The sequence below is a fragment of the Mus pahari genome, chromosome 6 (genome assembly GCF_900095145.1).
Source record: "Mus pahari chromosome 6, PAHARI_EIJ_v1.1, whole genome shotgun sequence".
In the NCBI taxonomy this organism is placed as follows: domain Eukaryota; kingdom Metazoa; phylum Chordata; class Mammalia; order Rodentia; family Muridae; genus Mus; species Mus pahari.
Window position 1 is genome coordinate 92,180,127 of NC_034595.1, and position 14,754 is coordinate 92,194,880.

Sequence of the window (14,754 nt, forward strand, 5' to 3'; positions counted from 1 at the left end):
AGACACAAGCTAACTCTGCCTCCTTCTGCTTGCTCCGACTGCTGGCTGCTGGCCCAAGCCATCCTCCACCAAAGACTGAGGAGGTGACACTCAGGTCACAGGGATTCTTAGAAATAAACAAGGGTTCCTAACTACCACCACCACCACCACCACCACCACCCACGCCACCCCCCCACCCCCCATACCTGAGGCATTGCTGTTAATTCTTGTATTAGCATCAGAAAGTGGGTACCAGCTCTCCTACTTTAGGTTGAGTGAACTACCCAGAGAAGTACTTAGAGACCTGAGGGACAAAGGCTAAACAAGGGAGTGAGGTACAGCTGTTGTTTGGGGGAGAGCCCCTGAGAAACAGCCAGCCTTTCCCTCAATCCCCCCCTCAAACTGGGAGAAGAAGCTGGGGTGCAGTGGGGAGCCCCAACTCTCCTCTACCAGATGCACCCTGATGTATCTGGTTCAGGCCTGGGGTCAGTGGCCTTGGGTTCTTGAGGGTTTGAGCCTTGCAACAGTGCGCTGGGACCTCCTCCAGGAAGCCTTCCTGGCATACTGAGACTGGGCTGGGCTCAGCCCCATCCTGTGTTAGTGCCTGTGGTTTGCTTCATGCCAACTCAGTTTTTAACAGCTTTTGTTTTGGCTCTCCCACCAGACAGGCAACCCCACTGAGCTATTATTTCTTCACCCCAGTCAGTCTCCCTGTGTTTGTTTGTTTGTTTGTTTTTGGGACTTCCCATCTGCTTGAGATTCTGGACCAGTCTGAGATTCAAGATGTCTCAGTCTCAGCCTGTCCCCGGGGCCTCAAGGGTCCCACCCTCTGGTTTCTCTGGTCTCCAGAGTCAGTTCCTGAGCCGTTGTCTCTGAGGCTGCCATTTCTCTGGGTCTCCCTCTTATTTCGGCCAGACTGGGCACTGCCCCTTTGGCCTGAGGGGCCTCTGCAGGGGTCCTCGGTGCCCAGACTGCTCACAGCAGCGCAGCCAGGCAAGTGTGGGCCCCCGCCCAGCCTCAATCCGCTGCCTGCTCCCTCCCTCTCTTTGCCTCACCACAGGGTTTGATGAATCAAACTCTTTGTCTGGGTGGGATCTCCCCCAGCCAGCTGGGCAGAGACAGGGCTTCCCCTGCGGGAGCAGGCCGACAGCAGCAGCACCAGCTTCAGCTGAAGAGGTGAGGGGTGAGAGAGAGACCACAGAGGGCCCAGGGCAGAAGCTTGAGGGTCTTGGACCACCCGCCCTGGGGTGCTGGCACACTGCCCAGGGATGGCGTCCTGCCCGGAAACGGCCCATTCTGCCTGGCTTGATCCAGTGTCTGGGAGCTGGGATGGGGATAAACCCCTCAGTCATCCCAAACTGGGGATTGGGCATCTCTCTGCTCTTTCCTGGGAGGGACTAATCTGGGTGGTGGCCCTCCTGCCAGTCTGTGACCTTCCCAGCCAGCTTGGCAAGGCTGTAGGCATCACTCAGCATGAAGGGCCTCAAGTCTGGGTACGGAAGGGGGTGGATAACCTCAGAACGAGGCATTGGGGGGCCGTGTGTATCTACATCCTGGTATGTGCGTACATGCCTGGAACGTGTGTGTGTGTGTGTGTGTGTGTGTGTGTGTGTGTGAGAGAGAGAGAGAGAGAGAGAGATCTTAGCTTGTGTAACAAAACAAAACATAACAAAACAAAAGGATGTGACTGTGTACCAGAGTTTGACATGTTTCAAGTTATCTGTGAAACTATGTATGCCAGAAGAAAATGTGGGTCTGTGTGCTGGAACATGAATTTATGTGACAGTGTATGTTATCTGTATGTCTGGTCACGTGTCCTCGTGCGAGAGAATATTGGCTTTGGAAGCCGTGACACCTGTGTGAGAATCCTGGCTCTGCCATTCGGCAGACTCTCCTCACCCACAGGCATCAGTTACTTAAGTCGGTCAATGGAGATTAAATGAGATGCTATGTGGGTGCTTCCTCATCTACTAAGTGCTGGTGATTCCTACTGGCGTTTACCAAATAGGCATGTGAGTGTATCTGTGTCCTGTGGGCACGTGTACAAGAGGGTCTGTGCGGGCCCCCAGGACATGGTGGCTCACTGGCTCTCCCTGTCCTACTATATCTGGGTCTGACACCTTCTCCCCTGCAGGCCCAGAAGGGTGACAGAGTAAAGGAGGAATGGACTGTGGGCCACCTGCAACCCTCCAGCCTCACCTGGCTGGACCACCTGGCACCGCCCGTCGCCCAGTAGCCGTGTGCCAGCAGGAGAGCCTGTCCTTCGTGGAACTGCCTCCAAGCCGACTGTGTGTGGATCTCTTTCCCATTGCTCCAGAGGACCTGCAAGCTCCCGGTAGCCGCTGGTCCCTGGCAACTCCTGCCCCTCTCCAAGGACTGTTATGGCCAACGTCCCCAGGAGGCCCAGATACCCATATCTCCTCCACCAGTGGAGGAATGAGACCCTGCAGGGCTGGCAGCTGGCCTCACTGTCCTGGTGCCCAGCCCCCAACTCTGGTGGGACCGTGGAGTTCTCAGCACATGCAGCCCCAACGCAGGGCCAGCCATGGTGGCTCAGAGAAGTCAGCCTGTGAGTCACCCTGGTGGGGGGTGGGGTGGGCCCTTTGGGGCAGCCAGGGGAGGGACTTGGTGGCTCCTTTTGAACCCTTTAAACTCCAGAATGCCCCAAAAGGCAGGGCAAGTTTTAGGGACAAGGGAAAGATGGCTCATAGGGGCCCAAGTGACTTGTCAGGATTACATAACTAGCCCGCCAGCCCCTATTTCCCTGTTCCCTTGCCTTCTGCAGTCAGGCCCTCTACTCCCTATGTAAAGCTCTTGCGATCTCATGGCCCTGGGGACCTTATTTTGATGCTCAGGGCCATGCTGCCACAACAAGGAGGAAGATGGGGCAGACTACAGTGGGTGACAGGTGTTATTTTATCCCACCCCTAGGGCGCAAGATGCAGGTGTATCATAACGATGAGGCCAGCGGCGGCACTGAGACCCCTACGGGCCTTCTGGAGACTGGCCAGGCTGCGCAAGAGCAGGCTCTGTGTGCGCTAGAGCCCCGGCCGCAGGAGCTTTCTGGAAACGCCAGAGGGGGCCTAGAGGCACAGGAGCGAAGGCGTTTCTCGGCCTCAGAGCTAATGACTAGGCTGCATTCCTCCCTGCGCTTGGGGCGCAGCACGGCCACCAGGGCTCTGACCTCGGGCTCAGGTGCTGGAATCATCCGGGAAGGTACCAGCTATCCTCCGGGCTCTGAGGGTAGCCTGAGCTAGGCAGGCAGGGCACAGCCTACCCACCCGTGTTAACGTCTTCGGGTGATCAGCCAGGTGCTCCGTGTTCTCTGGATCGCCCAACCCCAGCTCTTGCTTTTTGTAGGGAAACTGCCCGTGAGGGAATCCCGAAGAGCCGAGCCGAGGACGGACAGTGTGTCGCTGTCAGCACCCGTCGATCTAAACGAGGTCCACGGTGGTCTGGTGGAACCTAGGTACCCACCTCTCTCTTGGGGTCGGGTTGGGGAGGGAGGGATGCAAAGAGGTCCTGACGCTCTTTCCTAGGCTGGACACGCACGACAAGCCGATTCAGGATCCCAGCAGCGCCACTGAGCGGCGCCAGTCCCGCTTCCTCCTTAATTGTACGTGCGGAGATGCTGCGAGTGGCTCTGGGGAGATGGGGGCCGGGGACATTGGAAAATGGGGATCCCGCTTTGGGGGGAGTTGGGAGGTAGAGACAGTGTGCTGCGAGGGAGAGAATTGCACCCCCGGGGACTAGCAGGTGGGCTGGCGTACAGTTGGCGCCCAATTAGTGTTTCCGGCAAGGGTAAAGAGCTCCCACTCCCCGCCCCGCCCAGCTGTCCTCTACCAGGAATACAGCGACGTGGCCAGCGCGCGCGAGTTGCGGCGACAGCAGCGTGAGGAGGAGGGCCCCGGGGATGGAGCGGAGGGCGCGGAGGAGGGGCCCGGGCCACCGCGCGCCAACCTCTCCCCGAGCAGCTCTTTCCGCGCGCAGCGCTCGACGCGGGGCTCCACCTTCTCGCTGTGGCAGGATATCCCCGACGTGCGCGGCAGCGGCGTCCTGGCCACGCTGAGCCTGCACGACTGCAAACTGCAGGAGGTGAGGGGCGGGGCTAGAGGAAGGAAGGGGGCGGGGATTCGAGAGGAATAAGGGACTGTCCACGTGGAAAACCGGTGGGAGAACCGGGGAGAAGAAAAGGACTCAGGAGCCTAGCGGGGAAGCCAAGAGACAGGGCGGACGGGTGGAGCCCAGAGCAGGGCGAGGCCAGAAGCAGGTGATGGGATCTGAGGGGAGGTGAGGGGCTGTCAACTTGCAGGGTGGGTCGGTGTGTATGTGTGTGTGTTGGGGAGACCTGGGAAGGAAAGGCTAGCCGCAAAGCTTGAAGAAATAGACGGGAGGGTCTAAAATGTAGGGAGGAGCCTATGACAAGGGGCTGGGCTAGAAATCCAGTGGCTCAGCCAGACTCGGGGACTGTCAAAGCCCAAAGGGTTGGTGCGATGTTCTGGGAAAGTAAGACTCCCCCAAGCTGATAGTGAAGCCTGGAGGGGATCGAAGGGGCGGAGCCAAGGACAGGGCGTGGCCAAGCGCCTGTGATTAGGGGAGATTAGTAGGGGTGAGACACTATCTACGTGGAGAGTGGGTGGGAGGACCTGGGAAAGTAAGGGTCCAATAAGACAGGGGGAAGCCAAGGGAGAGAGCGGGGTCCAGGACGGGGCGGGAGACACAGAAACGGGACCAGAGACCACACTCTCGCTGGTTGGGGGCGGGGCTAAAACTGGGGTGGGGTGGGGGTTAGCGGGGTGCCCTTAGGGAAAGGCCTACCGAAACGGAGCTTGTCAGCTGGCAGCTTAGGGTGTGCCCGGGCTCCACCTGGCGCCAGATTATCCGAAGGGCTGAGGAGGGCAGGGAAATGCTGTCTCAGAGGCTGCCTCTTCGCGGGAGACCCGGGTCCTGGGTGGTCTGACTCTGCTCTGATCACCCGGCCTCCCCCCTCCCTCAGGCCAAATTTGAGCTGATTACCTCGGAGGCCTCCTACATCCATAGCCTGTCGGTGGCCGTGGGTCACTTCTTAGGTTCCGTGGAGTTGAGCGAGTGTCTGGGGACTCAGGACAAGCAGTGGCTATTTTCCAAACTGCCTGAGGTCAAGAGCACCAGTGAGAGGTGAGGGGGTAGTGCCCTGGCCTGTCTGAGTGGGGACAGAGGTCTGTAATGGTGCTGTCCTTGACCTTGGCCCTTCCGGCAGGTTCCTTCACGACCTGGAGCAGCGTCTAGAGGCCGATGTGCTGCGCTTCAGCGTGTGCGATGTGGTTCTGCACCATTGCCCCGCATTCCGCCGGGTCTACCTGCCCTATGTCACCAACCAGGCCTATCAGGAGCGCACCTACCAGCGCCTGCTGTAGGAGGGGCTCTGCGGTGGGGGGCTTGGGCAGACATAGGCACAGAGGACTGGGTGAGGCAGGATCAGTCTGTGAGGCGAGGGCTTCTGGGAAGAAGTTCTACATCCAGGATAAGGGAGACCGGACGCACGGGGCAGGAGTGTTGAGAGACCCACTAGTGACAGCACACCCTGCCCACTGTCCAGCCTAGAGAACCCCAAGTTCCCGGGCATCCTGGCTCGCCTAGAGGAGTCTCCTGTGTGCCAGCGGCTGCCTCTCACCTCCTTCCTCATCTTACCGTTCCAGAGGGTCACCCGCCTCAAGATGCTGGTGGAGGTAGCTCACTTCAGACAGGGAAGGGAGGGAGAGGCTGGTCTGCAATCTATGGTCTGTGGCCTTTGGAGCATGTGTTTTGTTGTTATATCGTCTTTCTTTCTTTCTTTTTATTAGTGTATACAAATTATGCATAATTGGTCTCATTATAACATTTTCTTTTCTCTTTCTTTCTTTTTTACAATTTATTTATTTATTGTATGTAAGTACACTGTAGCTGACTTCAGACACTCCAGAAGAGGGCGTCAGATCTTGTTACGGATGGTTGTGAGCCACCATGTGGTTGCTGGGATTTGAACATAGGATCTTTGGAAGAGCAGTCGGTGTTCTTAACCACTGAGCCATCTCTCCAGCCCCCTCATTATAACATTTCCATACATATACAGGTCATACTCAAACCTTCCTCTTGTCCCCCGCCCCCACTGTCGCCCTTCTTCTTCCCAGGTGACTTTCCTACCCTCTTGTCTTTGTGTGTGTGTGATCCAATGAGTTTCAATAGGGCAGTTTATAGGGACGTGAGTGAGGGGTCATTTACTCGGGGACACCTTACACGTGACAACAGCATTCAAGAAAAGGTCTCCTTCTCTCCCACCAGAACATCTTGAAGCGGACAGCACCGGGTTCCCAAGATGAGGACATGGCCACCAAGGCCTTCAGCGCTCTAAAGGAGGTGAGCTCAGGGGGTTAGAGCTGTGGGCGTCTGAGGGCCACCTCTTCCCATAGTGGGGACCCAAATGACGGGCCCCCATCCCGCTCCCAGCTGGTGCAGGAGTGCAACGCGAGTGTGCAGTCCATGAAACGGACGGAGGAACTCATTCACCTGAGCAAGAAGATCCATTTTGAGGGCAAGGTAAGAGAAGGCAATCCTCCTGCCTCAGGGTGTAGGGTGCAGGTAGTCACTGCCCATGCCTTCCTTTCTCTGCTCCCAGCATTCCCTGCTTCACCTGCCCTCCCTATTCCCCACCCCTCTCTCCAGATCTTCCCGCTGATCTCACAGGCCCGCTGGCTGGTCCGGCACGGGGAGCTGGTGGAGTTGGCCCCTCTGCCCGCCGCACCGCCGGCCAAACTGAAGCTGTCCAGCAAGGCTGTGTACCTTCACCTCTTCAATGACTGCCTGCTGCTGTCCCGGAGGAAGGAGTGAGTAGGGCTTGGGGGAGATTCCATCCTTTGTCTCCTGTGGTAGAGTTGCCTCAGCTGGTCTGAGGCTGAGCTGCAGGATGGCCTGGACCTTGGAGGCTCTGCAACCAAAGCAATGAGGCAGGCTGCTCTATCAGGCAGAGGCGAGGGGTGCGCTGCGTGCAGGGGACTCGCCCCTGCTCTTGAGTCTGGGGCAAAGATGAGACACATGGCCAGGCCAAGCTCTGCCACTAGTCCTGTGACAGTGAACAGCAAGCTCTTGGCAGCTCCCCTGTGCTGGCACGCTGCACGAATGGTTCCTTTCTGTTCCGGAGATGCCTCCCTGGCAAGCAGGTTCCCTTGTCTGTCTCAAAGTCGGGGTGAATAAAGGGGCCAGGAGATGGACGGACCCCAGACCAATACCCACTGCCCTGCTACACCCCGTCTTCATCAGTATGGAGAGCACCCCACAGCTGTGATTTTGCTAGTAAGCTGGATTCAGAGAAAGAGTTTGGGAGACCATAAGACTGGAGAGGGGGTGAAAGGGAAGATATCTTTTGGAAATTGTTTTTAAATTTAGGGTGTTGTTGGTTGTTGTTGCTTTTGTTGTTGGGTAGATATTTTGAAACAGGGTTTAATATAGTCCTGGCTGTCCCAAAACTCACTCTGTAGACCAGGCTGGTCTCAGACTCAGAGATTTGCATGCCTCTCTGCCTCTGGAGTGCCAGGATTAAAGGCGTGTGCCACCACCGACCAGCTCTGGTGGTCTGTTTGTTTTGTTTCTTTCTCAAAGATTTATTTATATGTAGCTGTTTTCAGACACACCAGAAGAGGGCATCAGATCTCATTACAGATGGTTGTGAGCCACCATGTGGTTGCTGGAACTTGAACTCAGGACCTCTGTAAGAGCAGTCGGTGCTCTTAACTGCTGAGCCATCTCTCCAGCCATCTCTGGTGTTTTATTTTGTGTGTGTTGTGATGTCACAACGTGGCAGTCAAAAGACAACCACTAGGAGTCATTTCTCTTCTTCCACCATGTGGGTCTTGGTGATCGAACTCAGGTCACCAAGGTTGGTAGCAAGTGCCTTTACCCACTGAGCCACCTTGCACCAGTCAGTGAAGTGCCCTTGCACTGCCAGGCTGCCCCAGGCTGTGCTGCGTGGTGAGGATGTAGAGAGAAATGAGATTTTTCTATCCCCGGGAGCTCTAGACCTGTGGACATACCTCTTATAACCACATCAGTGGTCGCTGGTTTTTTTGTTCCTGTTTATTGTTGGATGTTTTAGTTTTGAGACAGGGTCTCACTAAGTAATTCTTGGCTAGCCTGGAGCTTACTATGTAGAGCAGGCTAGTCTAGGACTCACAGAGATCTGCCTGTCTCTACCTCCCAAGCACTCTGCTCAAAGGTGCATATGGCCAAACCTCACCTGGATTATTAGTTTTCTTTGTTTGTTGTTTATAAGGCAGGGTCTCATTCTGGAGTCCGCACCGACCTGAAACTCCCTGTGTAGTCTAGGTTTGTCTCAGACTTAACCACTCTGCCTCCTGAGTGTCGGGATTACACGCATGAGCTACCATTTGGTTGGTTTGGGTTGTTTTAATTACATGTCTGTGTGTGAATGTATGCGGAAACTCTCAGAGGCTGGAGGTGTATGGCTGCTTTGGAGCTGAAATTACAGGTGGTTGTTTTAATGGAAAGCTATGCTAAGGTAACCCATAGCCTAGACTGAAAATGAGTAAAGTTGCCAGAGGAAAAGACAGGAGCTGGGTTTGGGGTTTTGTTTGTTTTGCTTTGTTTTGTTTATTGTTTTCGTTTCGAGACAAGGTTTCTCTGTGTAGCCCTGGCTGTCCTGGGACTCATTGTTTAGACCAGATTGACCTGGAACTCAGAAATCCACCTACCTGTGTCTCCTGAGTGCTGGTATTAAAGACATGCACCACCGCTGCGTGGCTTTTTTTTTTTTTTTTTTTTCTTTAAATAAGATTTAGTTTATGTGTATAGGTGTTTTGCCTACATGTACCTCTGTGCACTCCCATGTGCATGCAATGCCCAAAGAGTCCAAAAGAGGGCACCAGATCCCCGAGAACTAGAGTTACAGACCATTATCAGTTGCCACATGGGTGCTGGGTTCTGAACCCAGGTCCCCTGAATAGCAAGAAGTGCTCTTATCCACTGAGCCGCCTCTCTAGCCCTGGAGCTGGGTTTTGAAGAATGAGTAGGAGTTTTGTATAGAGAATTTGGGAAAGATAGAAAAGTTATAGCTAAGCAAGGTGTGCCTGGGGGTTGGTGAAGCTGGGCCGTGGACTGTGGGAGAAAAGACAGTGTGTCAGGATGGGGGGGGCGCATGCCATTAGTCCCAGCACTCTAGTGGCAGAGACAGACAGAGGCCAGTCTGGTCTACATAGCAAGGTCCAGACAAAGAGGGTTACATAGTAAGATCCTGTAGATAGATAGATAGATGGATAGATAGATACATAGATACATAGATACATAGATAGATGGATAGATACATAGATACATAGATAGATAAGTAGATAGATAGATGGATAGATAGATAGATGGATAGATAGATAGATAGATAGATAGATAGATAGATAGATAGATAGATAGATAGATACGCAATGAGGACTGCATAGTGAGATACTGTTGATAGATAGGCAGGCAGACAGAAAGACAAGAGAGGGGAGTGGGGATGTTGAAGTCATGGTAGAGGCTGTTATTGTTCTGAGAGTAGGGATGGGAAGTGCAGAGGAGCCACATTCTGGTCCTGGCCAGTTTGTAGGGCAGAGTGGTGGGAGAGACCAGAGACTCTTGCCAGGTGACCATAGCGAGCCTAGTGGGGGCAGGCGCTTCAGGATAGACAGTTGCCAGGGCAGGAAAGCAAAGGAAAAAGGGACCCGCTCCGTTAGTCCAATGGTTCTCAACCTGTGGGTCACGACCCCTTTGGGATTGAACGACCTTTTCATAGGGGGTCACCTAAGAGCATCAGGAAAAACATAGATCTTTTCATTATGATTCATAACAGTAGCAAAATTACAGTTAGGAAGTAGCAGTGAAATAATTTTACGGTTGGGGTCACCACCGCATGAGGAGCTGTTGTATCAAAGGGTCGCAGCATTAGGACGGTTGAGAACCCCTACTCTAGCGTGTGTATGGGGGGAGGTGGACATGATGCAGGCCTCCTGCACAGCGCAGTGTTACAGGAGAGGAAGGGGGTCCTGTTTCTGGGCTAGATTAACAAACCCAGGGTCCGGCCCCACTTCCCTGCCTCTTCCACCGGCAGACCCAGCAGCACCAGGCTCTGACTTGATACAAGTCCCATGGGAGTCCAGGAAACAGTGTAGCAAGTGTCCTTGGGGTGGGAGTGTGGTTCCCATTGTCTTCTGCCCGCAGAAACCCAGGCCATTGGACTCAGCACAATCCTCCTGCCTTAGCCTCCTGAGCTGTTTGGATGATGTGATAGGACCCAACTGGGAAATGGCGCCCAGTGAAGCCAGGCCTAGAAGACCAAACAAGCCTTCCTTCTCCCTCCACCGGTTCGCGGGGTCCTGCGGTAGCTCAGCGGGCAGCACCCAGGCTCTGGTGACCCTTCCTGCCCCGCTGTCTGTTCTCCAGGCTCGGGAAGTTTGCCGTTTTTGTCCATGCCAACATGGCTGAGCTACAGGTTCGAGACCTCAGCCTGAAGCTCCAGGGCATCCCAGACCATGTGTTCCTGCTCAGGCTGCTGCACGGGCAGCGCGCCAGGCACCAGCTGCTGCTGAGAGCACGGACCGAGTAAGCAAACCCAGAGCAGGGGCCCTGCCGCACCCGCAGAGGCAGAGAGCGAGGCTGGGTGGGAGGCGGCGCGAGGTCGGAGCGGCTAAAGTCGCTTGCAGAAGCAGTGGGGTTTGGGGCAAAGGCCAGGTGCCTTGCTTGTAGCCAAGGATGTCTGCACCCAACCCAAGCTCTCCCAGTTCTGGTTCCCAAACCTGCTCTGGGCTACTGTAACTTGCCTCCCCGCATAGCCACACCTCCCCCTCCCTAGAAGTGAGAAACAACGGTGGATTTCAGCCTTGCGACCATCCAGCCCTCAGGAGGACAAGGAGATCAGTTGTGATGGGGAAGGTAGGACCCAGAATCTCGGTGATGGCTCTGAAGAGCACTTACAGGCTGGGCAGGATGCACGGGCCAACCCCATAGACACAGGCAAATCATCTTGCAGACTTGGAGAGACTCAGAGAGAGCAAGTGCCTAGTCCCGGTCCTCTGGGCTAGACAGAGCTGGGTCTGGAGCCCACAGCTGTCTGTCTGTCTGTCTGTGTCGGTTGCAAAGCAGATAGGCCTGGTGTATTGGGTGTGGGAGATGGGGTTGCTAAGATGATGGTGGTAACGGGTTGGAGGCTCAACTAGGATGGAGGCAGCTCCCTTGGGTGTGATACAAGGCTGTCAAGCAGGCCACATCTCGGTGGAGAGGATCTGGGCAGGCAGTGGGACGTGGGTAGCCCTGGAAGGTGTTTGAGCAGAGGCACGGGTCTGAGATAGGGAGAGAGACACATTCCTAGCAAGCATGCGCTATGGCTGAGTCTGGGGAATGGACTCATTTTATTTACAACTCATGGTAATCTAGTTAGCCAGGTTTGTTGGCTTCGGGTTTTTTCCCATCTCAGAAACTAAGGCTCAGAAAAGTTAAGTAACTTGCCCAAGGTCACACAGCCAGTTCCTGCCTGAGCTGAGAGCCAGGCCAGGTCTGGTCCCCTCCCTCCCTCCCTCCCTCCCTCCCTCCCTTCCTTTCTTCTTCCCTTTTTGAGACAAGAGTCTTGCTGTGTAGCCCAGACTGGCCTTGAATAAGTAGCAAACCTCCTGCCTCAGTTTCCCTATGTACTGGGATTACAAGTATGAGCCACCACACCCAACTCCTCATCTATCTACTGTCACCAAGCTCTGAGGGCTGGAACAGAACAGAGTCTCTGGCTTCGGCTCTGAGCCCCACTGAGGCTGAGGACCAGCCTCCTCCTCTAGACAGGCCGTCAGCGGAAGTCACTGAGAGATGGCCCTAAGGGTGGAGCCAGGTCCTCCTGCCTGGCAGAAGGCATCAGTTGCTCAGGGCCCACAGCAGCCCTGTATGGCTGGAACAAACATCCTGAGATTCTGAGGGAAGCAGGCTAGGAGAGGAGGGGAGCCAGAGTGGGCCGTGTCACGCAGAGCACTGTGGATCTTGAGGGGCCTTTGGGACTTTAGACACCCAGAGAACTGTTGGGGCATGTGGTGGGCGTTTAGGGTGTGTGGGGGAGTCTAGAGGTCAATACGAGGTGTCACCGTGAGCTGGGGTGGTCAGAGCCTCAGGTTAGGAAAGTTGTCTGCGATGGGCAAAGGAGTAACTGTCCCTGATTTTCTTTTTCCCCACTGCCTCCCACCTCCGATCTGGGGACTCCTGGACCGTCTCTCGGCTCTCAGACCGCCCCCAGGTCCAGTGTGTGAGGACTTACAAGGCCCTGCAGCCAGATGAACTCACCTTGGAGAAGACAGACATCCTGGCAGTGAAGACCAGGACCAGCGATGGTGAGAACCAGGCCTCCCCGAGAGCCCTTTTGAGGGGCAGGACGTAGTAGCTACATGACCAACCTGTCACTGGGGAAGGTTAGGCAAGTGGCGATCAACCACAGCATTTGGGAATCTGTTTAGACTAGAGGAAGGACTTCCTGCTTGAGAACGGAGAGTGATGGGGGAGAGTAGGAAATACCCTTCTCATAGAGGTGTGGCCCTTCCCGGGAGCTGATCACGTTATGGTAATGTCACCTGGCCCCAGGCTGGCATCGGACACATGCGGTGTTCTGGCCGGCCGGCAGCCCTCCCTTGCTGTGTGTTGTTCCTAGGCTGGCTGGAGGGCGTGCGCCTGGCCGACGGTGAGAAGGGATGGATACCTCAGACCCACGTGGTGGAGATCAGCAGCCTCAGCGCTCGACTGCGTAACCTCAGAGAGCACAAGAGGGTCTCCAGCGCCAGTAGCCAGCTGGGGGACCCGCCTGCCTGATGCTCTGCTGGGGCCCGACTGGGGCCCCTCGGGTGCTGATGGCTTCTGTGTGTCTGAGGGCGGCCTTCGCAGGCACTGGGGGGTGTCAGTCCTGTAAATATGCTCTGGCTGCCTCTGCTCACAGTCTGAGCTGGGGCCTTTGTACTGGCTGCCCCATCAGGAGGGCGAGGCAGCTGGCTGTTCCTGCTGTCACCCTGTCACCGAGCGAAGTGTCAGATCCAAGCAGGCTTGAATAGTAAAGTGACTCTGTGAGTTTTTGTAGTTGCCTCTTGTGACCTGTACCAAGAAAGCAACCACCGACTGGGGGGTGGGGGGGGCGGCTTGAAACTAACAAAGCACAGCTCAGAGGCCAGGCTCTCAACTCAGCCTCCTGGGCTGGGATCCAGGAGGAGGTGATGCCGGGCCCCATCAGGATCTCAGGAGAGAATCACTCTTTGCCTCTGTGTACTTTGTGGTTGCCAGTGAGCTGCACTTGCAGACAAATCCCAACCCTACTACGTGTCCTCTGTCCGCCTCCAGCTGTGAGCCTATGGCTTCACTGGGAGTCCCCCGCGTCCCCCAACCATCTCCCCATCACTGCCCTGGCAAAACCATCTACAAACATACATCTTCCCTGCTGTGTTGTTTTGTTTTGCTTATTTGTTTAAAAACCATTTTAGATGTATTTCATGTCAATGGGTGTTTGCCGGCATCTGCTTATGTGCACCCTGTGCATGTAATACCAGGGGAGGCCAGAAGAGGGCGACAGATCCCCCCTGAAATGGAGTTACAGATGGTTGTGAGCCTCCATGAGAGGGCTGGGAACCAAAACCAGGTCCCAGCCAGTGCCCTTAACCCCCAAGCCACCTCTCCGGCCCCCAACATACAGTTTAAAATATGTACCATTAGCTGGGCAGCAGTGGCGCCTACCTTTAATCCTAGCACTCAGGAGGCAGAGGCAGGTGGGTCTCTGAGCTCAAGGCCAGCCTGGTCTACAGAGTTGCAGGACACGAGGCTACACAGAAAACAAACAAAACAACAACAGAATTTAGGTTTCCTAAGTCCCTGGAATTAAGACATAAATGTGCATTGCAGATATTTTTTTTCCAGCAAAAACTGTCAGAATAGAGATACGATGGCACCAGCTTGGGTCCATGTTTCCTGTGCATGCGCTGATAGGCCTACTAAGTGTAGCTTCCGCTGGTAGGCCCTACTCAGTGTGGTAGCTTTCTGTCACAGCAACAAAATGCCTGAAATAATTTAAGAAGAAATGTGTATTCTGAGTCTCCGGAGGTTTCAGTCCAGAGTCACCTGGCCCTGGTGCTCTGAGCCAATGGGAGCCCAGTAATTCATGGTAGACATGTCTGACAGACAGAGGGAGAGGTGGGGGTCTCTGTATTCCCTCCCAGTGACCTAATAACACCTCGTGCTGTGACCCTCTAGTACCTTGGTGTCTGGGGACACTCAGATCCAAAGGGCAACAGTAGCCATGTGTGCAGTCTTGAGAGCCAGGCTGGGCAGGATTGACCCTGAAGTCCCATGGGCCACTGGAGGCACCCCTGCTGACCCAGAGGGTGAATTAGCTGTGAACAGTTGGGATAGGGTCCTCTTGGGGGCTTAGAGAAGGGGCCCAGGCATGGTGGTGCACACCCTTAATCCCCACACTAGAGAGGCAGGGGCAGGTGGATCTCTGTGAGGTCCAGAACAGCTAGGGCTTGCTCGATCTCTCTCTCTCTCTCTCTCTCTCTCTCTCTCTCTCTCTCTTTCTCTATCTCTCTCTCTCTCTCTCTCTCTCTCTCTCTCTCTCTCTCTCTCTCTCTCTCTTGCTCGATCTCTCTCTCTCTCTCTCTCTCTCCTAAAGAGAAGAAGGGGTGGCCCTGGCCGTGGGTGGCCAGGAGGAATGCTGACCAGGTTTTAGGACGATGTGGGCGAGTGTCTGTTTTCCTCCTCCTGCTTGTTCCGTGT

General features: G+C 55.1%; 1 protein-coding gene across 2 annotated transcripts in view; it reads left to right on the plus strand.

The window, feature by feature from the left end:
* The window catches only part of Arhgef19 (Rho guanine nucleotide exchange factor 19), a 17,573-nt gene extending 4,507 nt beyond the window's left edge, over positions 1-13,066 (plus strand). The window contains exons 3-17 of one of the 2 annotated variants that reach the window (XM_029540474.1): positions 2,114-2,548; positions 2,911-3,195; positions 3,340-3,448; positions 3,519-3,595; positions 3,812-4,074; positions 4,976-5,136; positions 5,219-5,371; positions 5,558-5,687; positions 6,280-6,354; positions 6,445-6,534; positions 6,661-6,821; positions 10,417-10,575; positions 10,826-10,905; positions 12,186-12,338; positions 12,653-13,066. In XM_029540474.1, coding sequence (XP_029396334.1) covers positions 2,143-2,548; positions 2,911-3,195; positions 3,340-3,448; positions 3,519-3,595; positions 3,812-4,074; positions 4,976-5,136; positions 5,219-5,371; positions 5,558-5,687; positions 6,280-6,354; positions 6,445-6,534; positions 6,661-6,821; positions 10,417-10,575; positions 10,826-10,905; positions 12,186-12,338; positions 12,653-12,810 — 2,460 coding nt within the window. In that variant the 5' untranslated portion in view covers positions 2,114-2,142 and the 3' untranslated portion in view covers positions 12,811-13,066. The remainder of the gene's footprint in view (positions 1-2,113; positions 2,549-2,910; positions 3,196-3,339; positions 3,449-3,518; positions 3,596-3,811; positions 4,075-4,975; positions 5,137-5,218; positions 5,372-5,557; positions 5,688-6,279; positions 6,355-6,444; positions 6,535-6,660; positions 6,822-10,416; positions 10,576-10,825; positions 10,906-12,185; positions 12,339-12,652) is intronic. The other variant, XM_021200621.2, reaches the window with a different exon arrangement.
* Positions 13,067-14,754: the final 1,688 nt, after the last annotated feature.